Here is a 23079-nt window from a genome sequence, read left to right as displayed (position 1 = left end):
GTTCCACCCGCCTCCTACTGACAGCCCTGTGCCACCCCAAATTAGCCTGCGTGACCCAAGTGGTTGGTGGCTCTGTGTAAGAAGCAGCTATTTGGCCATAGACAGAGCAGAATCCAAACAGCTCTGGGGGTACCACGCTTTTAGTATTACTGTTGGGGTGATCCAGAGCAGAGTTTCTGTCTCTCCACTGTCTTTTGCACCATGTTTGTGCAGTCTTGCCCTCAAATTGCAACTGCTCAAAGGAGAGGCAAAGTGGAGGAAAACTAGTGAAATAAGAAGAAGAAACAGTAATAATAACTGTTGTTCAACCACGCAGCTGAGTTTGAACAAGGGAAGCAAGTACCCACAAGCAGAGGCTGCTGGAAAGCTACACCCTGTGCCCTGGCCCAGGAATCAAACACAGGGAAGACAGATGTGAACACAGGCTGTTTATTTTAAGTGTTATTATTTAATTGTTATATATATTATTATTTAATTGTTATTTTTAAGTTTGCCCTTGGTGGTGCAAAAGGCCACTTGGCCTCAGCATCCCGGGAAGCAAGGTAGTACAACATTCACACCCAACTGCCTTCACAAGAAGCGTTCACAGTCACATCCTACCTTCTGTCTTTAAACAAACTGGCATTCAGCCCTGTGCAGTGTTCCCAAGGGTGTTTCCACAGCCGTGTGCACCTCACCTGTTAGATGAATTGCATGTCTCTTGGAGGCACGGTGACACAGTGCCCTGGACAAGCTGAGCCCTGTAAACAAACAGCGGTACCCACATTCCCACAGCTCCAGTAACAAAGGCCATGGCAGTCAGACCCAGTGAGGACCAGACAAAACTCCAGCTGAGAGGCAAAGAAGGAAATGAGAGATACTAGAAGTAGCAGGGTGTGACGAATAGGGCAGCCTACCTCATTTAGACTTCTTATAATCAAAATGCACTCCCTTGAAGATATGAACTTTGATGAGGCTTTATCTATGAACAGGGAAATCCTAATTAGTGTGAAGACTACCACCCACTGATTTCATGTTAAATTCCACTCCTGTTACCTGCAGATTTCATTGCCAGCTTTTGCTAAAACAATTGCTGTGAAATTTTGGATAGGAGAACTACGACAGCTGAGAGTGGGCAAAAAAGGTAGCAGATGAGTAGCTAAATGGAAGCGTTCTCTGGGCAAGTCTAAATGCCCCAAGATGGTTTTGTCTGTGTAACCGATACAAATGAGAGTAACATCTGGGTTTTCCGAACTGTTCAGATGCAGCAGCTGAAGCACTCCTTAACTCTGCCCGCGTCTAAAACCCAACTCTCAGTCTGCACAGCGAGTTAGCAGACAAAAGTTCTCCTTTTTCAAAACTGTACTTAGTTAGTTACTGTTACTTAGTAGAAAATAAAGCTGGATTTCAACAGGAGCACCCTCCCATCGTAACTCTGCCTCCTTCCCCCTCAAAAGAGGAGAATAACAGACACAAAGAAGTTTTTGATCTCCTGTGTAGCATTCCTGTAAAAGCGTTTATGGTGTTTCAAGCAACTTGTACACAACATGCAACACAAAGGAGCTGGGTGGGATGTGATGACCATATTCCCAAAAAGGGAATGGTCATTCTTCAGGGGAGGGGACCCTGGCTGCTAAAATCACTTACTTCTTGGCAAGTGAGATGACATCGTGACACCAAGTAGTCCTGGCAGTTCTGTGTACTCCTGGCTTCTCAGCTGCTGCTTGTATTGTGCCAGAGATGCTCAGTGCTCTGTGTGCTGCTGTCCTTCTCTGGGTCCTGTGAGGGACCAGCAGAAGCAGAAGAACCGGTGCTAGACCTCCCAGGCAAGGAGTTATCTGTAGACACAAGCAAGGCTGGTTAGAGCAAGGGTACCCGTGGAGTGAAAAGTCTACAGAACTTCAAATTCAGCATTAGAATTACGGATTGGAGAATGCAGCCATGCTCAGAAATGAATGTAACTTGCGGTTTGTAGGTCATTTTTGTAAAGAAGAGTGGCTTTGGTGATGTATGGTGACTTCAGAGGAAAAAAGACCTATTAGATCCTCCCTCTGCATCATACAGATACACGACCGCTCCCTCTGATTCTGGAGTAAAACATGTGAAGAAAGAAAAGTGAACTGTAATATTCCAGCTACAAATGCAAGAATCATGCAAGTCATGCAGACATCAGCGTTACCTGCGTAACTTCAGACTCTTATTCCAGCAAACATTCTTCCCCCCTCATCGTGTACATGCTAGTTAATTTTATAGAGAACTTGGGAGGATCTGACAGGGTACTTCCAAAGCACTTGGTGTTCTCTGTGGAGAAACATCATGATGACGTGACAAGAACAGAAGATACCTTCACATTCCTCTATTTCAGGAGGTCTTGATGCATCCAAGTGTCTCCTCAGGTAAGAAGCACATCAGCGCCTGCCCTGGCTGCTCTACAGTTTAACCTGTGCCTCTTCCATTCTGCAAGAACTAGGCTAAAATCTTTCCCTTGTCCTGCAGGAACAAGGGAAAACACCAAACTCATGATCAAGTCCTCTAAAACACCAAGTTCATGACCAGTCAGGCAGTAGAAGGTCCTTCCACTGTTCACCTTTGGCATGACGAACATAAGTAATCCCAAGCCCAGGGATGGGTCTGATTTTACAGTGAATGGCACAGCCGCCCGAGTGACAGTGAGGAACTCACCCTGAAGGCCCACTGCCAGTCACGACAGACCTGCCATGCCAGCTGCCAGGACATAGCCAAGACAACTGTAAGCAACAAAAAGGAATAATCAGTAGGCACCAAGGAATTCTTGCTGCCCAAAATGACATCTTGCCAGCTAAGGAGAGCACAGAGAACCCAGATCAGACAACCCATAAAGCAATTTATTATTGGCTCTTTTCTGTCCTAGCCACATGAATAAAACCCTGCAGGAACTCCTTTAGCTTTAATCTGCCTTCTGGGCTCAGACTTGGCTGCCTGCTTTAATAAAGAGTATGTGTCCAAGGCACAGAAAAACCCTTCTCCTCTTCATCAGACACTGTCAATTTGACTGAAAGAGGAGAGGGAAGGGCCAGTTCTTCTTTGGGAGGATTTAATGGGGGGTTCTTGACAAATTTGTCAAGTAAGCAAATATCCAAAAGCTTTTGCCTTCCAAAAGCCAGAAATAAATTACCTACCCCCAGGCACATATTTCTTTTGGAGTTGATTCAATCGTTTATTCCAAGCCCAAAGGTTTTCGGAGTTCAGATTCTCTCTAACAAATGCTGAGGGGAAAAAAAAGCTGATTTTTCTTCAAGGTAACTACAGACATAAGCCTAACCAGCCCTATTTCAACATGCTAAGCAAGGGACAAATGCTTTTGCAAGAGCCAATCCAGACATACATCAAAATAGATCTGATCAAGGCTCAGGGCATATCGAATGCCTGGTGTGGTCAGACGGAATTCCAAAAGGCAGGTCAATTATTAGCAAGAAAACCAACCTTCCCACTGGAAGGAAGAGGAAGAAGACAGACAGCATCGTGGTCCTTTTTCATTCGCAGGAGCCAATGCATCCAGTGCATCCAGAGGGGGCAAGGAACGGCATCTCAGATTCCCCTCCACCCCCCAGGGCTGGGGACTGGGGCAGCGAGTGATGGAGGCACCTTTCCTTTGGTGATGACCAGGGCTGGTTTTCTTTTAGTGTCCTGAAAGTGCAGAGAAATTCAATTCAGAAAATCTTTAGAACTATGCATATTGAGGCATAAATTGTTCAAATAGCCAAACAACTATCCTGTATTAAACCCGTCTCTCCTAACAGGTCAATCTCCTCAAAACACATAGAAAGAGATAGTCATTACTTTGCTTGCAAAACTGACTGGTGAAGGCTAACAATCTGATATGGATGTAATGCTGAAAAGATAAACAATAAAGCAGTGAAAAGAACACAAGCGGATCAGCCTACAAGGCAAGACAGAACTGGATGCTGAGAAGACAGACACTGAGTAAAGGGCTCCCCATTGAGAGAAACTGGCTCTCCCCATCACTTTGAGGTGGGTTTCTCAGCTTGTATTTGTGCTGCATATAGACAGGCTCTCAGGCGTTGAGATTTTCATGACAAGGATAAAGTGACTACTTATAAAAGGACAAGTAAAACTTCCCTCTAAAATATAAACGAGATGAAATTAGGTCTTGTGGAAAGATGTTAGCAAAGAGTTGAACAACCTCCAAAGCAGTTCAGCTCTGCAATAGCTTTGCAGACCTCAGAATTAAATCTCTATGAATTTTGATACCCAGATTTCTGTGACTGACTTTTTAATAGAACACAGGTTACCTTCTGATAATTTATTAAAGGAAACAGACATTGAAATGTATGTGAAATATCTAAAAGTTAGACAACCAACCTATAGCTAGTGTCACTGGGATGGATGGGGTAGGTATCCATGGGAACATTCTCCATTGAAACGTCTGTCAACAAGAGAGACTTCCTGTGCTTTAGGCTGCAGCGACTTCAAACTTCCTCAGACACTGGCAGCAAAGCTAAAAAGCCAAAGAGAGTCAATGTAAGTTTTGCAGAGAGGCAACGCTGAAGGTAAGCAACATTCCACCCACTTCCAACTCCTCCTGTGTGCATTGCAGTGCGGAGTGGTTATGTCCCAGTGGTCGTCTTTGTTCTGATTCAAAGCAGGCCATTTAAAAAGAATGCTAATCCCCATCCAGTCACAATTACATGACTTAAACACTTGCCCTCACATGGTCACAGTTTCTGTTTGTAGATCACTAGGAACTGGCACACTGTAAGGCACACACTGCAAGGCTTAAATCAAGAAACCTTCAGCCTCCCCGAAGCATTTCCATTGCTGCACAGCAGCTCCCCTGTGGGCAAAGCCTTCAGCCCCCCAAACGCTGTCTCTGATGCACCCCAGCCTGGCCCAGCCCCTCGTCCACCCCCAGTTACAAGTGTCCTTCACGCTGGTACAATTTTATCAACCTAAACCCATAAGAATTCCCACAAGAATCCATTCGTTTTCAGTCAGCACAAACTGAGAACAACGCTGGTTTGTCTGCTTTTACCTGCCAGGTAAGCCACGCACTGGGTGTTCACCTCAAACTTGTCACAGTTCCTGTGCTTGTTAACCAGAGCTAGTAGTGTGTGTAAAACCCTCACAGTTCTTGCTACAGTGGTAGGAGAAGGGTGCCTGTACCCTAACAAGTGGGGTTAAAAACCGAATACTGTATTTAATGGTCAAGGCATATTTACGAAGCATTAGTATGTTCATTAGCAAGTTCTCAGGACACTTCACACGAAGGGTAAGGAAGCACAACTCTAACAGAAGATGCAAGATGTGTTCTTACCCTTCAGGAGGTATCCCGCTACTGCAAAGTTGAAGTTGAAATTCAACCCAACAAAATGGTCCATCTGCTTGCAGTGCCACTCGAGGGGTCTCCTGATCTCCATGAACACCTCTTCCGGGCTCTGACCAGGAAAAAGAAAACCCAAGAGCTGCTCATGATAGCTCAAGGTGTTCTTTTGACAAGTGACAGAGTAATTTTAAGAGCTTACACTGAAATACCAAGCACACCTTTGAACACAACACACCTGTACATTTCTGTTCCAGTTCAGAACGCAGTTACGTACATCGCAGTTTCACTCTTGGTAGTACCCAAGTGGAACAATTCCTAATGCAAATTGCTTCCCCAGTGTCCAGCAGGACGAGAGTTGTGGTTTTTTCCTGTATCAACAGATGTAAGTGCTCACACAAACCCAGTGTCAGTCAGAGCTGGTCGCTAACAGCTCACCTTGCCGTTGAATATTCGAAGGCTGTCCAGGGTGTGCAGATTCTGCTCAAGCAGGTCTGTACCTGCTGAGTACAGGTTTACTTCATCCAGCTGCAGCACTGCCATGGCTACCCAGAAGAGGGCCTTGTGCATCGGCAAGTCCTGAAGGGAAAGAGAGAAAGCCACGATTTTCAAGTCAAGAAATCCATCACTGAACATTAAATTCCTTAATCACATTCATTAATTTCATAGGCAGAGCCTGTTAATAAAGGACAACCAATGTAACGCTTGTGAGGTGGGCCGATGCCAACCTCATGAAGTTTAACCATGCCAAGTGCAAGGGGTCCTACACCTGGGTTGGAGCAATCCCAGGCACAGCTACAGGTTGGGCAGAAAAGAGATTCAGAGCAGCCCTGCGCAGAAGGACTTGGGGGTGTCGGTCGATGAGAAAACGAACATGAGCCAGCTTCAGTGTGCGCTCGCAGCCCAGAAAGCCAACCGCATCCTGGACTGCATCAAAAGTTGCATGACCAGCAGGTCCAAGGAGGTGATCCTGCCCCTCTCTCTACTCTGCTCTCCTGAGACCTCACTTGGAGTATTGTGTGCAGTTCTGGTGTCCTCAACATAAAAAGGACATGGAAGTGTTGGAACAAGTCCAGAGGAGGGCCACGAGGATGATCTGGGGACTGGAGCACCTCCCGTATGAAGATAGGCTGAGAAAGTTGGGGCTGTTCAGCCTGGAGAAGAGAAGGCTGCGTGGAGACCTCTTAGCAGCCTTTCAGTATCTGAAGGGGGCCTACAAGGATGCTGGGGATGGACTATTCATCAGGGACTGTAGTGACAGGACAAGGGGTAACGGGTTAAAACTTAAAACAGGGGAAGTTTAGACTGGATATAAGGAAGAAGTTCTTTACTGTGAGGGTGGTGAGGCACTGGAATGGGTTGCCCAGGGAGGTTGTGAATGCTCCATCCTTGGCAGCGTTCAAAGCCAGGTTGGATGAGGCCTTGGGCGGCATGCTTTAGTGGGAGGTGTTCCTGCCCATGGCAGGGGGGTTGGAACTAGATGATCTTAAGGTCCTTTCCAACCCTAACTATTCTATGATTCTATGAATCTTAAGGTCCTTTCCAACCCTAACTATTCTATGATTCTATGAATCTTAAGGTCCTTCCCAACCCTAACTATTCTATGATTTTATGAATCTTAAGGTCCTTTCCAACCCTAACTATTCTACGATTCTATAATTCTAACTTTGAAGGGAAAGCAGACACTAAGTTCACGGGTATTATACATGTGGAACAATCACAGCTTAAGGAGCATCTGCTACCTTCGAACGAGCTGTAAGGTTTTAAGGTTTTTTCCCATTCAGCTTTTGAAGAGAGGCCAGAGACGATTTTTTGCTTTAAAGCTACAGTATTTGTCATTATGGCTTTTAATAACCCTGCCTTTCACCGAGATGAGGTATGTGTTTCTAGGGAAATGGTAGGACATTGCTAGTAGTCAATCCACCGAGCAAGGCCTCTTTCCACCAGAGTTCTGTTTACGGACACCACCTAAAGGGAGGTGAAAAGAAAGAAAACAAAAAGTAGAAAGGTGAACAAACCACTAGAGAAAAAACAATCAGCAAGTTCCTAATCAACAACAGGAAGCCTGCATCGGCATCGATTCCAACAAAATAGGTACGTCAACACACGCACCTCATTGCCCGTCAAGTTCCACAGCTGTATCAGTGGCAGTCCTGTTGCACTGTCATAATTTGTGGCCTGGAAACACAGAAAAACCAGAGTGGGCAGCAGTTCTGGTGTGAGCCGTGAAGGATGCAATGCCAGCATCATTCGCTCCCTATCAGACACCCCTTCCTATCTGTAGGCTGGAGGAAATGTAGCTCCTGCCACCAGGCAGCAGCTGGAACACCCTGTGGGCAAGTTCACTCTCATCACTCAAATCCATACCCTGGCTTTCTGCCCACATCACTCACAAGAGGGAACACGCATCCCTTCCCAGCCACACAGCCCTGAGCGGGAACTGATGCTACACCAGGAAGTTCTCATCAAGACCCTGCTCAGCAGCCAGACTTCCAGGCTCTGGCTTTGTTGTCTGTCTTCACACACACAGGATGGGGGGTGCACAGAGTCACAGCAGTAGTACTATCAGCAACAAGACTTTTCCCAACAGCTCCACGTACCTGCACCTCAAGGACTGCGCCTCTGGTCATCTCGCCAACAGCTGCATCAGCTTCAGGGGAGAAGTGATCCTCATCTTGGGGAAGAGCAGGAGAAAACAAATGACAGTCACAGGCTTCAAAGGCCAGAAGGGACTATTAAGCTCACCTTGCCTGACCTCCTACATCCATTAGGCCAGCAAATCCTCACCCACTGTTGCTGAAACCAGTCTATTAAGCTGGAGATCACACAAACATTATGCCTGCTGGGTTGCTGAAAGGAAGAATGAAGTGCTTTCTAAAGCCACTAGCTAAGTTAATATGAATTTAAGTGGCTGATGAATTAGGAGGCTTTAAAGATAGAAAAGTGCGTATCTGCGGTACCTTTCAGCGGTCATTAGTGTTTCGATCCTTAATAAACTAAGCTCAAGGGCCTCAGGGCTTCACTGACCCTGAAGACACTACTGACCCGCCTGACCCCCAGCTCCCACAGAAACCCCTTCCGTACAAGGCAGCTTTTTAGGCCCCCAGACATCAGGCATCTCTACCACCATGACACTCTGCCGGGGCTTGAACGGTAGCATTTTGAACACAGAACTATACACGTCAGTCACTTTAGTAGGAAAGTATCAGAGATTGGTTTAACACATTAAAACTAACTTCGCATTTACAGCTACTTTATGACAGAAGGTGGCAGAGTAGTTACAGCTACTTCACTTAATACACTGCCAGCCCTGCCAACTTGCTCTTTAGGAGAGTAATTCACCCTCTCCTCCAAGCCGGAAAGAGCCTGGACATTTATCATCTTTCCCCTGGAGTCTGACAGGTTCTGCCATGCTAGCACATTTAGAAGAATAAAATTCATTTTTTCCAGTCCTTGCTCTAGTCACACCAGAGCTGTGCTTGCAGTAGGAGACGGAAGGTTCAGGCACGATCATTGCTTGCCCACCGCTGGCACCCACTGACACTGCAGTAGGACCGCCAATAGTACTTGTCAGGAGCTCCATTACCTGCAAGAGGCACCACATTGTCCAGTAAAACTTCTGCTCCTTGGAAAGGCACCAATAAAAAGTCAGACCTTAAAGAAAAGAGAATTCATCAGAATAAGAACAGGGCTCTAAGTCACTCCTGTATTCTTTAAGGTGACATTGATTAATCAATTGCTGTAAGACGGATTTAGTTTAACATTGATGACAGTCAAAAACAACCTCCCAGCAATCTAAGCAGCAGCAGCAACCCATTGTCTGATGAGCACGCCACGTTGGACTGGGCTCCAAGCAAAAGCCACCTCCACCATGGAGGCTTGACTGCTTTCCTCCCACCTCTGGGCACAAGCAACTATTTAATGGGCTTGTGTAAGAAAACCCTCATCCAATACAGCTCTCCCAGACAGTGGGGCTGGAGCATAGAGAATCCCAATCTTACTCCTAGCTCAGCAACTAACTACACCTTGGGGCCTCCCAAAGGCATCCTTTTGCTCAGCTGCCATGCTGAAGTGACAGAAGTCACAATTTCCTCTTCCTTCCCCTTCAATAAAGCCTTGCGAGAGCTTGCTCTGCTGCCAGGGAACCCACCCCTGCTGCTGAGGCAAACCTTTCTACCAATTCCCACTTCAGCTCTGGAAAAACCCAGAAGGAATTCAAACAATACAGATGCCTCTGAAGAAGATTCGAGCCAGATATGGCCTCAGGCCATGGAAGAGGAGCTACAGACCTGATTGGTCTGAGTGTGTCAGCCTTCACTTTGGCATATCCTCCATAGTCCACATATCTGAGTTCCACTTCACTGGTCTCTTCAAAGTAGCTGATAACTTGAGCCCGTAGCCATGCCCCATCCAGGCCTGGAGCTGCGCAGATAATACCAACTGCGGAACATAAGGGTACAGAGAAGAAAGCTCAGCGGATTTCCAGAAATCAGCACTCCAGGCATTAGTTATGATGAATAACTCCTTTCCATGTGATGCACCCTCCACTTTAGACCATGTACAGACAGTGACACTACGAAGATGTGCGAGTAGCTCCACACTTTGTCAGCAAAAATATACCAGGTGCCAGGTAGATAAGAAATAACCCAAGACTGACTTACCTCCTTCCGAATTTCAATGTGCAACTATGTGGCTGGAGAAGTATTCAGCGATGAGTGGGGTGAGGAAGAACAGAGCTTAAAAAAAAGCCCAAATCAATAGAATAACCAACGAACTATCACACCTCATGCACTAGGAAACCTCCCAAGCCTAACTCAGGGCAGCAGGATTTCACATGACCCTCGAAGTTTCTTAAGTGAACGGTCAAGTTACTTGCCTTCTACTGGAGTTGGCAGGGTTGGAATTTCAGGTTGAGAGTAGCAGACGCACATCTGCTGCTCAAGGCTCCTCAGGACGTAGAAAGTGGGGTGAGTGTGCTGCTGCAGGAACATGTGCCCTGCATCAACTTGGTGCGCCACGACCACCGGCACAGTGACTCCATCCGGGAGGAAGAGCTGTCACGTGGAGGAAAGAAGCTCTCATTAGTGTTCACTGCAACTCGAAGTTTCCTTCACAGCAACTCCCTGTTCCACCAGCACCTCCTGAGGCTTACAGCCACGGCACTGTAGTATTTCACTTCTAAAGACTGCTTTGGATCAGGAGCAGAAGACTACCCATTGTTAACTGCATGCTGTTCTCAAGGAAATCACACTTGGGCTGGGGCCCATCTTGTTCCCAAAAAGACTATCAGCACAGAGCAGCTGCAAGACTTATTTACCCAAGAGATCAGTGAGCAGAGTCAGGAATGATGGGTCAAGCCATGCTGCACTATCAACGCTGTGCAACTTGCCAGGACTCCCTGCCCATGGAGGTTCTAAATATCAAGGTAATCTTCACAGGGATTGTCCAAGATTTGTCACAGAGGCCTTATTTTCAAAGTCCTTTGCCCCGGCTGCTAGAGAGCCACTGTGCCGGGCAGCTTCCGAGCATTACCGTGCTTGGAATACATCCAAAATGCCTTTCCTTTCCCAGCATAAATTCACTTCTCCAGAATAAAGCCTATCTTCACATCCAAGGAAACAGTTACGTGCACCGTTACTACAGGCACAATGGGAACAGTAGTGGAAGAACAGGTAGATAACCCCGATCTATTAACAGCTAAATCAGCTGGATAACAACCAGCCACACAAAATCACACTGAGTTTGAGGGCGTCTGTGAGCCAGCCACATGGATACAGCATCCTACAATGGCAGTGACCAGCAACAGCCTTCCGCCCCGACATCAGCATAGCCAGCAAGCTGGGACTCACCCAGGCAGTCATAAGGAGGGAATGAAGTGTCAGTGGTGCTGCTGGAAGTAGACCGTGGACGTTGGCATCAAGTTCAAGGAGCTGTGTCTCGCCAGTCAGGCTCAGTACTTTTTCTACTTGATGCGGGAAACCTGGAAGACAAAGTCCCACAGAAGGTCTGTAGCACAGATTTGGTGAGGACAACCCCAGCCTTGCCACATGAACCAATATAGATACCAGAAGCCTTCTGCACTACAGCAACAACTTCAGTTTTAGCAGATTGGCCATGTAACCTGGTAGGAGACCAACATGAGCTGATATACACCCCATAGCTCCTCCTGTAGGCCAGCTAACACTGGATCCTACAGAGAGATGAATTCAGAGAGCAAATGCAGACCCACCAGCACTTGAGGGCTAAATAGTCATTTCCTGGGGAAATTAAACACGAAGATTTATCTGCACATGTCCTGAAGCAGGAGGGTTACAGCACATAAAATGCTTGTTCACCGTGCGTGTGTAAGAGCATTTTCAAATCGCTTACCTTGTGGGCAGTCTCCATCTATTCCTGGTGCCTTGCTACACTCATTACATGGGTCTGGACCATTCTCTCGCAGTACTCCATTGCTGTATGGTACTTCATTGTCTTCAGGCAGCTTCAGAGTAGGCTGAGTCTCACTTGGGCCGGAGCTCTGCCCAGCACTTGTGTCTCGGGTCGCAGATAAACTACGTAACTCTGAATGCTGGCCCGATGCAACAGCCAGCACTGTGCTCTGCAGCGGGCCCTTCACACATGCCCCACCTTCACATGTGGATGTGCTGCACACAGAGCCCTCCCTAACCAAAGGCGCCTTTTCTGGAGAACCTTTGTGGTTTTCCAGAGGAGTCCGACCACCTCCTTGGGACTCACTGCACACAGGGGTCTTCATCTGACAGTCTGTTGTGGCTCCCTCAGTGGGGCTTTGTGTTAAACAGCTTGAACATGTAACATCCTGATCCTGTCCCTCTGTCTGCGGGGATGTCAGGACCGCAGCATCATTCTTTCCAGCAGCGTTCGTATCAGCTACTGGAGCTTCCTCTGCAAGCGTCTGATCACTGGAAACAGCACTTGCCATCTCCAGAGGTGTCTCAGCTTGGCTAGCAGCAGCCTGGCAGAGCTGAGTGGACCCATCACCTGCAGGAGCGGGCAGCACTCCCTCACTGCGGACAGGCTTCTTCTGCCAACAGTCTTTTGTGTCTCCCTCTTCAGGGCTGGATGAACAGCCACGTGTTAAACAGCTTGAACGTCTCACATTCTGACCCTGTTCCTCTGCCTGCAGGGATGTTGGTACCACACCATCACTCCTAACATTCTCACTGCCTACTGGAGCTTCCTCTGCAAGCATCTGATCAGAGGAAACAACACTTGCCATCTCCACAGGTGTCTCAACTCGACTGGCAGCAGCCTGGCAGATCTCAGTGGACCCATCACTTGCAGCACCCCACAGCACTTCCTCAGTTGCTGCCAAAATGACCTCGGAAACAATCCGTATTGTCGCTTGCTCAATTTTCTCAATGTCTTCCTTGCACAAACCCACTCCTCTAATCTTCTCTCTTCTCAATTCATCTCCTTTTGGCTGTGTGTCCTCCTCCTCCTGACACACAGGGACAGTACTGGCAATTGACCTGGACACGTCTTCTTCCCCTGCCTGCTCCGAACAGGCAGACTCCCAGGGCAGAGAAACACAAGCAGGGACACTCTTTTCGTCTTGAGATCCCGTTTCTTCTAGTTTTTCACTGTCGTTCTCAAGGGTGCTGGGCTGATTCGTTGTTACTGGCAAGTCTGGCGAGAGATCCAGCCTCTCATCAGGGTGACACATAACAGAGGGCATCGTCAACCCTGCCGTCAGCAGGGAGGTCGAGGTTTTGTTCCCTGTGTCTTCCTCTTCCAGCAAGGAGAGCTGTCTTTGAGGAACACATGGTTCTGTTCCTGGTGCGGAATCCTGCTCTGTCACTTCTTCCTGCTGCTCTGCAGGACCTACTGCTTCTTCATCTTGATAGGTTCCATGCTTTTTTCTATGGGAATAAATCCACCAGCACCCGAGAAGTGCCAGCACTCCAGGTACGGCATACGCGACGTAATTCCGGAAGCATAAAGGCATTTTAGAAAGTCTCAGCAGTTATAGCTAGAAGGAGAACCAGAAAACATGTTACAATAGCCACAGGGAAGGGAACAGGAAGACTAAAGCTTCATAAATGCCTTGAGGTATCTCTAGTAGTACGAGCAGGCTTGTTTTCCATTTGCTTTTTAAATTCACATCTCTGCTCTACAAGAGACCGCAGAACGAGATCCTTACCTAAGACCAGGGATCTCTGGACATTTCTCACCATTACAGTCATCAGTTTCACCTTAACCCCCCTTTCTACGCAAAGCCGTTTCACCTTCTTTCCCCTGCCTCCCCTTTGCTACACACACGGACAGCATCCAGCGCTGCAGCCTCTCCAGCAGCAGGCTGGGTTCAGAACACCGCTGGACCACCACTTTATTCCACGTTAAATTTCCTACATGGACAGCTGCTACTCTGACTTTTCAGCTGAAAGCTTTCTCTTTTACTCCGGCAAGCGTGTGAACCCTTCGCTGCCTGGACGCCACTGGGACTCATGTCCCACCCATGCTCCTCCATCTACAAGCCTCATCTAGGTTATATAAGGCAGGGCTGAGAGGCCTTCCCGTTCCCTTCAGGCAAGCCTGCGGCTGGCACACAGAGCTGAAGTTCCCTACATCCCCAGAACAAAGAGTGCAAAGGACACTCAGTTTATATTTTCACTGGGCAGGAATGAAAGCAGAACCCACGTGTCTGACAATGCTTACACACAAGAGGCTTTTCTCCAAACAGGCCCCAAGACTTTCACCAGTAAGCAACAAAGATAAAGATTGTTTTCAGGAGATAAAATCCTAGGGATGGAAACCACCCACTGGAAAACAGTATTATCTAGTTCCTCTTCAGAAGTAGAAAGGAGTATAAAAAGACGAGACAATCAAGTCAGTCTCTCGACTATGCTTACTCTGTCTCAACCAGAAAACATCTTGGTAAAGATCAGGGGGATGAGGACAAGAATGAACCCCCACACTCGCCTACCTTACTAAACAAAGGCAAGGACAGTCAACTTATTCTACTTGCTCGCATTAGGATCCCAGAGCAGTTTTAAGCCACCTCGTTTCTCTCGCCAGCACAAACAACCCTTCAGAAGACACATCCGTACTGAAGCACGAAATCAGACTCTACAACTCAAAGACAGTTCTAAAGCAGGTATGTTTATTACGGCGCCGGGTGCAAGGGGGATCGCTTCTCCTAACTTGCACCTCGAGAGGTTAAGCAAGCAGATATTTATTACACACAAACATGCATATTCATTAGGTTCGAGAGATCGGTGGGGAAATTACAATTAGTTTAGGTACTCATTATCATAACTCTCCTTCCTTTTGGTGCTTGCACACTGCTCTCCGATGGTTGTGGGCAGGGGCAGGGGTCTTCAAGATGAAGTAAACAGTCTTCTTCAGGGTGCACTTTTCACCTTCGGCACAGTTGGATGCCCCAGTAATCACAAAGGAGCTGAAACCAGCCATATCTGCAAGTTTCTGATAGCTGGCAAAGATTTAGAACAGTGGGACCTTCGTCCACAAAATTTATTGCCTCCCAAGCTAGCAGATGTTCAGGAGTCACTGTCTCCAGCCTAACTGATAATTAGAAGGATGGTCACTCATTAGAAGGACGGAAAGAAATAACTCACTCTTGTTAGCAAGACTACTAAATTCTGTTATCACACCACAGACTTACAACACAAATGTTGTTCTCTAGCTTAGACCTAAGTTAAAAGTATCTTAACCCTAGGTTTTCCAGGCACTTGCTTTCCTTATATCAAGCCCCCCCTTTTCTTTTACCTTTGCAAATCCTTTTGCTAGATAACTCCATTTTGCTCAGGAGTTCTGGCAAAGTATTTACCATTCCAACTAGTTGCCTAACCTTATGTCTTTTCCCATCTTCATAAACAGTTACAGACCTTTTACAATGCCAAAAAGAACACTAGCATGTTACAAGTAATCAGCGTTAAAACAATCATTATTACGATTCCTGCAACCAGCTGCCTCAGCTAGGAGAGATTAGGTAACCATGAAGTTAACTTTCTCCGTGTTTCTTCAAAAACCCAAGAGATACGTATCATCCTTGGTCATTGCATGAAATATTTCAGTTTATTTCCAAATTTCCTCCAGATCTGTTTCAATTCTGCCACTTTGATCTATATAGGAACCACTGATTATGGAACAAACCCCTCCTTGTGAAGCCAAAACCTGGGTACCACAGCACCTATGGTGCACGCGCCTTCCAGTTGAGGTAGAGTCTTAGGAGCATTTTCTCCACATAACCAATACTATCCTTTCCCTTCAGGCACGGGCCACCACTGAATTATGATACCATCCCTATTAATAGTGTGATTGTAATTTGAATAGTGACCTACACCTCTGGCATTTCTTTGTACACAGGTCTAATATTCTTAAACCCAGTCTCCAGATCTCAAAGGGTGAATCGGATAATCTAAACCTGTCGCTCTTGTCCCTAATATTCTTTTAACACCAACAAATATCAATAACCTTCTTTTCTCAGGAATTCAGAAAAATCTATTTGCCACTCTTGTCCTGGATAACTTCCTCTCCCAATTGTCCCAATTTGATTCCTATTGTCAGTTTTAGGATTATTCTTAAGACAGAGCTGACATTGTTCTGTCACTAACTGAACTATGGTGTATAGATTCCTTCCTATAATCTGTATATAAAGAGTTGCTACCCAATGAGTTTTATTATGTTCCTCCTGAACTAACTTTCAGAGGTGATTAGAGGGAATTACAATTCACCCATCAGGTATCTGACACCAACCCTCTTGGTTTTCCTGTCTTTTCAGATCTTCAATCAACTTTTTATCCTCTCTTGAATATCTAGGTTCAGATTTCTCAATTGTTAGTTTGCCATCAGGGATTCAGGACATGATTTCAGATTGTTCAGCTTCTTGTTTGGCTTCAAAATCGGCCAAATCATTTCCAGTTCTCTGATTAGGGTCACCTTGTTGATGCCCTCTACAATACGTAACAGCTACTTCCTCAGGTAGCTGAGCAGCAGTTTCTGTAGCATGTTTAATCTGTTTCCCTTGTACATTCGAAAGTCCTCATTCTTTCCAGATGGCACCATGTGCATGACCACACCAAATGCATATTTAGAATCAGTCCAAATATTTATCCTTTTGTCTTTAGCCAATTCCAGGGCTCTCATTCTGCCTTTTGGGTGGAGGTGTTTGCGGGTAAAGGTTCAGCTTCTATTATCTGTGAAGTGGTGGTAACGGCATATCCTGCCTTTCGTTCACCATTTTTCACGGAGCTACTACCATCAGTAAACCAAGAAGCAAATCCCGCTGGCTCGAATATACAGCCTCTACAGTGACCAAGCAGTCATGTGTTAGCGGTTCTGTCGGTTGCTCCTGCAAAAAGGATGCTGGATTCACAGCATCAGTGACCACAATTTCTGTATCATCGTGTTCCACAAGGGTGGCCTGGTATTTTACAAACCATGAAGGAGACAATCAGTGGGCTCCTTTCTGTTCCAGGACTGCTGATACAACACGGGACACTAGCACAGTAATCTTTTGTCCCAAGGTGAATTTGCAAGCCTCTTCAGTATTCATGACAACCGTTGCCACAGCCCTTAGGCATCCGGGACATCCTTTGCTCGCTTCATCCAGCTGTTTCGAAAAGTATGCCACTGGCCTTTATAGGGTCCTAGTTTCTGAGCAAGGACCCCTCCAAGGCTATTCCTTGTTTTTCATAAGAATATAGCCAAAAGGGTTTGCTTACATTGGGAAGTCCCAGAGCTGGAGCTCTCATTAGCTCTGTTTCTGAATTTCTAAAAGCCCTCTCTGCTGAATCAGTCCATTCCAAAGAGGGAGGATTTCCTTTTAACAGTTCATATAGTGGTCTTACCAGAACACCGTAGTCACGGATCTAAAGTCTGCGGCATATGGTCATTCCCAGGAACATCCGGAGCTCCTTGATGGTCGACAGTCGTGGAGTTTGACAAATGGCTTCTTTTCTAACAATTCCAAGCTCTCTCTGTCCTCCTGTTACTTCATAGCCTAAGTAGGAAACTCAGATTTGAATTAGTTGGGCCTTTTGTTTGGATACCCGATAGCCATTCAGTCCCAGGAAATTCAATAATCCCACCATCCACTGGACACCTTCTTCCTTTGTTTCTGTGGCAATTAATAGGTCATCCACATATTGTAACAGAGTCCCCGTCTGAGTGGGTGGCTTCCGTGATTCTAGTTCTCGTGCTAACTGACTTCCGAAACTCGTCGGACTGTTTTTAAACCCTTGAGGTAATACCGTCCAAGTTATTTGGGTTTTCCTTCCCGGGTCAGGATTTTCCATTCAAATGCAAATAAATTTGGGGTTTCTTTGGCCAATGGTAAGCAAAAGAAAGCGTCCTTCAAATCCAAGATGGCAAACCATTTCTGATTATTATTCAATTTAGTCAATAAGGTATACAGATTAGTTACTACTGGATGAATATCCTCTACAATTTTGTTGATTGCTCTGAGATCTTGAACCAATCCACAACTCTTCCCATCATATTTCTTTACTGTCCAGATAGGAGTATCATATTCCAATTCACATTCAATCAGTAATCTATATTTTAAAATTTAACAATGATTTCTTTGATTCCCTTTGATCTTCTAATTTTAAGGGATATTGGTTTATTCTAATTGGGCAGGCCCTCCTCTTTTTATTTCCACTATAACAGGCAAAGCATTTTTCGCCGTACCTGGACCTTCAGATGCCCAGACTCCCACAGATATACCCGATTAAGGATTTCTTCTATTTCAGGGAGGTCTTCCTGTTCGCTTTTCTGTTGAATTAAAGATAAACTCAAAACTGTAATTAATTGATCGGTTTTAATTCTTAATTCCATTTTGCCTTCTTTAAATGCTGCTTCTCGCCCTAATAAAGATTTTAGAGAATTCAGCACGCATAAAAATTTGTGCATTCCCATTTGGTTTCCCAATTTGTACTCTAAAGGTTTCAGAAAGAATGCCCTTTTTTTTCCCCCCCTTTTCCTTGGCAGCCAGTAGCTCCTACAACTGTAACAAATTCTTTTCCCTCCGATTTAACACTGAATAAGTTGCTCCTGTATCCACTAAAAATTCCACTGGATTTCCTCTAGTCCCTAGCTTTAACGTAACCAGTGGATCTGCTAGGGTAGATTCCCCAGGTCCCCATCAGTCTAGTTCCAATTCAGTCACCAGAGCCACCCTGTGGCGCTCCCCCCAGGGCAGCCTCCACTTCCAACGTCCAGCACGCACACCGATCCCGTAAGAGCCCTCTCCCCCACCTCCACCTGACACCCCTCCGCCACCAGTTTCAAAGCAAACACCGCAGCCCTGGCTATAGCACGACTGAGCTTTTTCTTTTCTACCTGTTCCCGATTCCTATGCGCTCTCCATGCTTCCTCCTTCACTCCCGTCCGCACTTATCCAACAAGCCCTCAGTCCGTCTGTTCCCACTTGTCCGCCTGCCCCAGCACTCATCCCATGCTCAAACACAGGAGCTGCGCGAGCTCCCCTGGTTTTCCCCTTTTTCCTTTCCTCACAGCTGCTCACCCTGCTCTGCAGCGGCTCCAGACGCCTGCTTCTGCAACAGCACTTCTGGTTTAACCCTGTCTTAACTCTGAATGGGAATCTGCTGCTTGTTGCCAGTTACAGTCATCTCTTCCTCCTTATCAATATCAGATAAGACAGACGCAGAGGGTGCTCCCCTTGGAGGTACCTCTGATACATAATTTTCCAACCTATCTTCCTGATTACCCTGGTTTTTTCTTAACTTTAAACATTATTCCCCCGATATCACAGGCTGAACAACATCTCCCCAGCTTAGCTTTCTGGTTTTCCCTGTCCAAAAAGGAAAACTCAGCCAAAATTAAGGCATCTGGCAAAGCTATATTCATTTTGCATTCCGTCTGTCAAGCCGGGTGGTTTCTTAAAGTGAAAAACATATCTGCATACCTTACTTCATGCCATTTTCCTTGCCCCCTCAAAACAACATTACTTTCTGTAAAAATGTATTATAGTTCAGAGTTCCATTTTTAGGCCATTTTTCCTGATCTTCCAAAGTACACAAAGGCCACCATTGGTTACAATATTTTACCAACGTTTTCTCATTTACTGAGCCCCCAAGAAACCCTCCCAGCAGTTAACATTAACCCTATCAAGTTCCTTAATGCATGTTCTACCCTATTACCTTCCTACTCCAATCATTTCATCATTTATGGTTTCCTCCCAGTGAATCCTCTATTACAGACACCACTTTGCCAGAAAGGTGTCTCAGATGCAGAAGCAGACTTCAGAAACTGCTTTTGCACCACTTCACCAATAGCACCTTTATCTTTCTTGGCTGTTCCTCAGAATTTGGTGGAAGCTTGTTGCTGGCTTTTTTTATTTTGCCAGCTTTGGTGTCCTCTCCAGAAACAGTCAGCTCAAATGTTCTGCCTCAGAACATCCAAAAGGGTTTAGCCCACAAGCCAGAGGCCACACGGCCTTTCTGTTCTCACCCAGCTTTAAACTGCAGTGAAAGTCCTCTGATTGAGGCTAAGGCACTCTGTGCACAGGTACCCCTGACTGGGGAATCAACACCACTTCTAAAGCCAAGGGGGGCTGGAACTGATGATCTTTCAGGTCACAAACAACCCACTTAATATCACTTGTTGGGGCTCTTTCCAAACAGCTACCTCCTCAACACACCTTCCAGTCCAGACTCAACTCTTTTAAAAGCATTTAGAATTCTCATTACTTCTAAAAGCATCCTCTACGATACAGGCAAAGCAGAATTTCACAGAAACTACATCCAATGCTTAGCATTTTCCATTTGCTTCTCCACAGTGAAGCTCATGCAGCCCTTGCTATGGGCAGTAGTGGACTGTCCACTACAGGGCAGCTTGTAAATTGAAATTTCAAAGCAACCAGCTGCGTCAAGTGCCCAATATCCAGATCAATTCCCACAAAACAGGCATGTACAACACTCTGGAGCAGAGACTAAAGAAAGCTAAGGCTTCCAATATTCTCTGCACGCAAGGCAAGAACCAGACTTGCATTTTCAAGGAGACAGATTGGCAAGGTTTAAATCACAACACGCTGATACCACTGTTAAGAACAGCGAGAAAAGAGGCAGCACCGACACCAAGCAGGTATCTGGAGAACAGCATCAAGACCTACTCACTAGATTTACTGTGCACAGCAATGAGAGCCTGATAAGCAGCTCCTCAAAACAAAAGCTGCACTAGACATAAACAGAAAGCAAGGAGTAGTGGTTTTCAGTTGGAAGTCTTGTGCCTGAGGCTTGGCTTGCTGAGAGCAAGTAGCAGAAGCACCCACAGAAGAAGAATAGCAAATATTAGTGGAAGAGGCACTTTATGTTCCTCTGCACTAGGAAGGAATGGATTGAGTCCATTTCACGACAGTGTCCTTTCCAAGCCTGCACTTGTTCTCCAGGGCTGACTACCTGCTCCCCCTCCAGCCAGGCCCATCCTTGTTGTTAACTCCTGGTCTCACACAGTTCCTGAAAGAGAGAAAAATTACAGCTCAAATCCCCTGCAAAGCAACTGGGCAAGTACACCTCTGCTCGCCTCAGTCTGCCAGCTCTCTTTGAGATGTTAATGGCTACACCTCTAATTTACAACAACGAAGAATAAATTGGCCTCCAGGATGCTGACATACCTTACGTGTTCTTTTCTCAATTTTAGTCATCCTTTTACTTTGTAGGCTGCCAATTTTCCTTGCTGGGAACATGTATTTGCTTTATAAATGACCACGAAATTTGAACTAGCAGGTTAGAAAGCTGTTCCTCACTCAGGAAAACTTCAGACCCATGAACTGTTTCAGTAAGAACATGACTTGTCAGACCTGGAAGCAGTCTTTGTTTTCTGATAGCAGTCTTTGTTTTATTTGACATCACTGTCATTTTATTAGTACTCAATAGAATGTGTTTTTCTTTCCACTGTAGTAAAGATTATGGCCTTTGACTGCTCCAAGAGCTTGGCTGCGCACTGCACACAGAGCATGACACCAAGTTTGTCCCAAGAGCTTCAAATGTTGATGGTCACCCTGTGTCTGACACAGGCCACCCCTGTGACCTTGGCCAGATCTCCTAACACCCTACAGTCAGGAGCCATCAACACCCCGACTGCCGATTGTAACAGTTAAGTATGGCTGTCAGCAGAATTCCTAACAGAAACTTCTGAGCTCTTCCTTTTAAAGACATCAAATGGGCAAAGTCTGAGCATTGTTGCATTTTTTCTGCTTCATGTGTGGCACAATTTCTGGTCTTTAAGCAGAATTTGTTAGTAATTTCTGCCTGCTCCAAACAAAAATGTTGAGGCAAATCAGGAGCTTTTCATAGAAAAATACTTCCACAAATTACTAATTTTGGAAGGCCAATCCTGCTCAAACATGACTGTGGTTTTCCTAAATTACTCATTGACACTCTCTAACGTGATGCTTGCTGCATACATGTGTAAATAAACAACTGAGTGGGCTTAACTCCAGGCAGCCTGGTGTCCTGCTGTTAAGGTGTTTACAGCAGATTTGCTGCATCATTACATAGTGTAGAGCAAGCTGCTCACAGCCAGGCAAGCTCACAGGGCTCTGCAGAAGGAGGCGGTTACTGGAAAGAGCAAGGAAGTTTATGGTCTCACTTCTTGCTTTGCTCTTCCCTGCTACCTCTTCTTGCCCCAAAGCCCTTTTGCTGAGCCATCTCTCTCTGGCCCATTTTTTCCCTCTGACTTTCCCCTCTGACTTTCCAAAAGACACAAAAGCAGCCTAAGTTGTTCCATTTGTAAATTCAAAGCCATCTCTGTCACCACAAAGACAGGTCCAGTGACAAACTAAGTCTCCTCTCTGCTGCACACAAGGAGAAACCAGAGTGTGTGTGGCTAACATCACGAGTATTTAACAATAAAATGAACACAAAAGTCTCCATTAATTCCAACTTGGTGCTACTGCAGCTAAGCAGTAACCTTGCCCAAACACAGATTTTCATGTTGCACTCTGGCTCAGGCTTGGCAGCTCCAGTCCTCCACTGCTCTACCTGCTGCCAAATGCACTTGCTTACTAACGTGTTTCGTCACCAGCAAAGCATTCGTAGCATGACTAAAGCTTTGTATAACACAGGTTCACCTCTGTTTACTTCTTTGAACAGCAAGGTGGAGGCCAGCAGCGTTTGGCTGTGTAAAGAGACAATCAAGCGCTTTGGCTCTGGGGCACAGACGAGCCTTAGGATCCCAGCAGAGAACAGGGCTGAGCAGCTGGGAATGGATGAGGGTGCTCAGACGCAGCCTCTAAGAACTATGAAACAGCCGTTCCTAACCCTTTGAAGAGATGACTCAGGTGCCCAAGGCCTGGCCGATGCACAGGACACAGCAGGTCCTGCCAGTGAGAGGAGGCAGCTCCCTACAACGTCGGAACACCGGGGCAAAACGCCCCGACGGGAGGGCTAAAGGAAGGAAGCGCTCCCCACACCGCGGACCGGGCCGGGCCGGGCCGCGCCACGCCAGCAGCGGAGAACCCTCTACTACCGCTGCTCCTGGGCGGAAGACGAGGGACACCACAGGGGCGGCCGCTGCCACCAGGGCTGACTAGGCCTCAGCGGCTCCGCTCCGCTCGCCTCATGAGGAGCGGGCGTGCGTTCCCCACCAAATGCAGCGCGGAGCGAGCAAGGAATGGAGGCGGCCACAGCCCGCCCCAGGGCACGGAACAAGAAAGAACAGACGGGAACCGGAGCCACACCCGCACTGCTCACCTCAGGTACCACCCCCCGAGGCACCGGGCAGTGCAGAGGGCGCATGCACAGCGTCTGAAGAGACGGGATCTCGCGAGAGCTCCG

The 23079-nt window shown here is 46.5% G+C and overlaps 1 protein-coding gene across 14 annotated transcripts; it reads right to left on the bottom strand.

Moving 5' to 3' along the window:
* Positions 1-498: 498 nt before the first annotated feature.
* On the bottom strand, positions 499-23062 carry LOC308217977 (uncharacterized protein). 14 transcript variants are annotated; one of them, XM_080611475.1, is made up of 14 exons: positions 11669-18100; positions 11149-11279; positions 10176-10353; positions 9589-9739; positions 8886-8953; positions 7900-7973; positions 6631-7477; positions 5538-5878; positions 5294-5414; positions 4342-4477; positions 3442-3645; positions 3138-3224; positions 1627-2726; positions 499-830 (listed from the first exon to the last, which is right to left on the bottom strand). In XM_080611475.1, the coding sequence occupies exons 1-7, from the start codon at positions 13263-13265 to the stop codon at positions 7346-7348; spliced, it is 2331 nt and encodes a 776-aa protein (XP_080467601.1). In that variant the 5' UTR covers positions 13266-18100; the 3' UTR covers positions 499-830; positions 1627-2726; positions 3138-3224; positions 3442-3645; positions 4342-4477; positions 5294-5414; positions 5538-5878; positions 6631-7345. The 14 variants fall into 14 exon arrangements, with proteins under 14 accessions (XP_080467601.1, XP_080467606.1, XP_080467609.1 ...); XM_080611480.1 differs by adding an exon at positions 22996-23062 and having other exon boundaries at positions 1627-3645; positions 11669-13289; XM_080611483.1 differs by adding an exon at positions 20701-20719 and having other exon boundaries at positions 1627-3645; positions 11669-13289.
* Between the last annotated feature and the right edge of the window lie 17 nt (positions 23063-23079).

The sequence above is a fragment of the Psittacula echo genome, assembly GCF_963264785.1.
Source record: "Psittacula echo genome assembly, chromosome: 1".
NCBI lineage: Eukaryota > Metazoa > Chordata > Aves > Psittaciformes > Psittacidae > Psittacula > Psittacula echo.
Note: the sequence above shows the minus strand (reverse complement) of the source record. Positions and strands in the feature narration are given on the sequence as shown.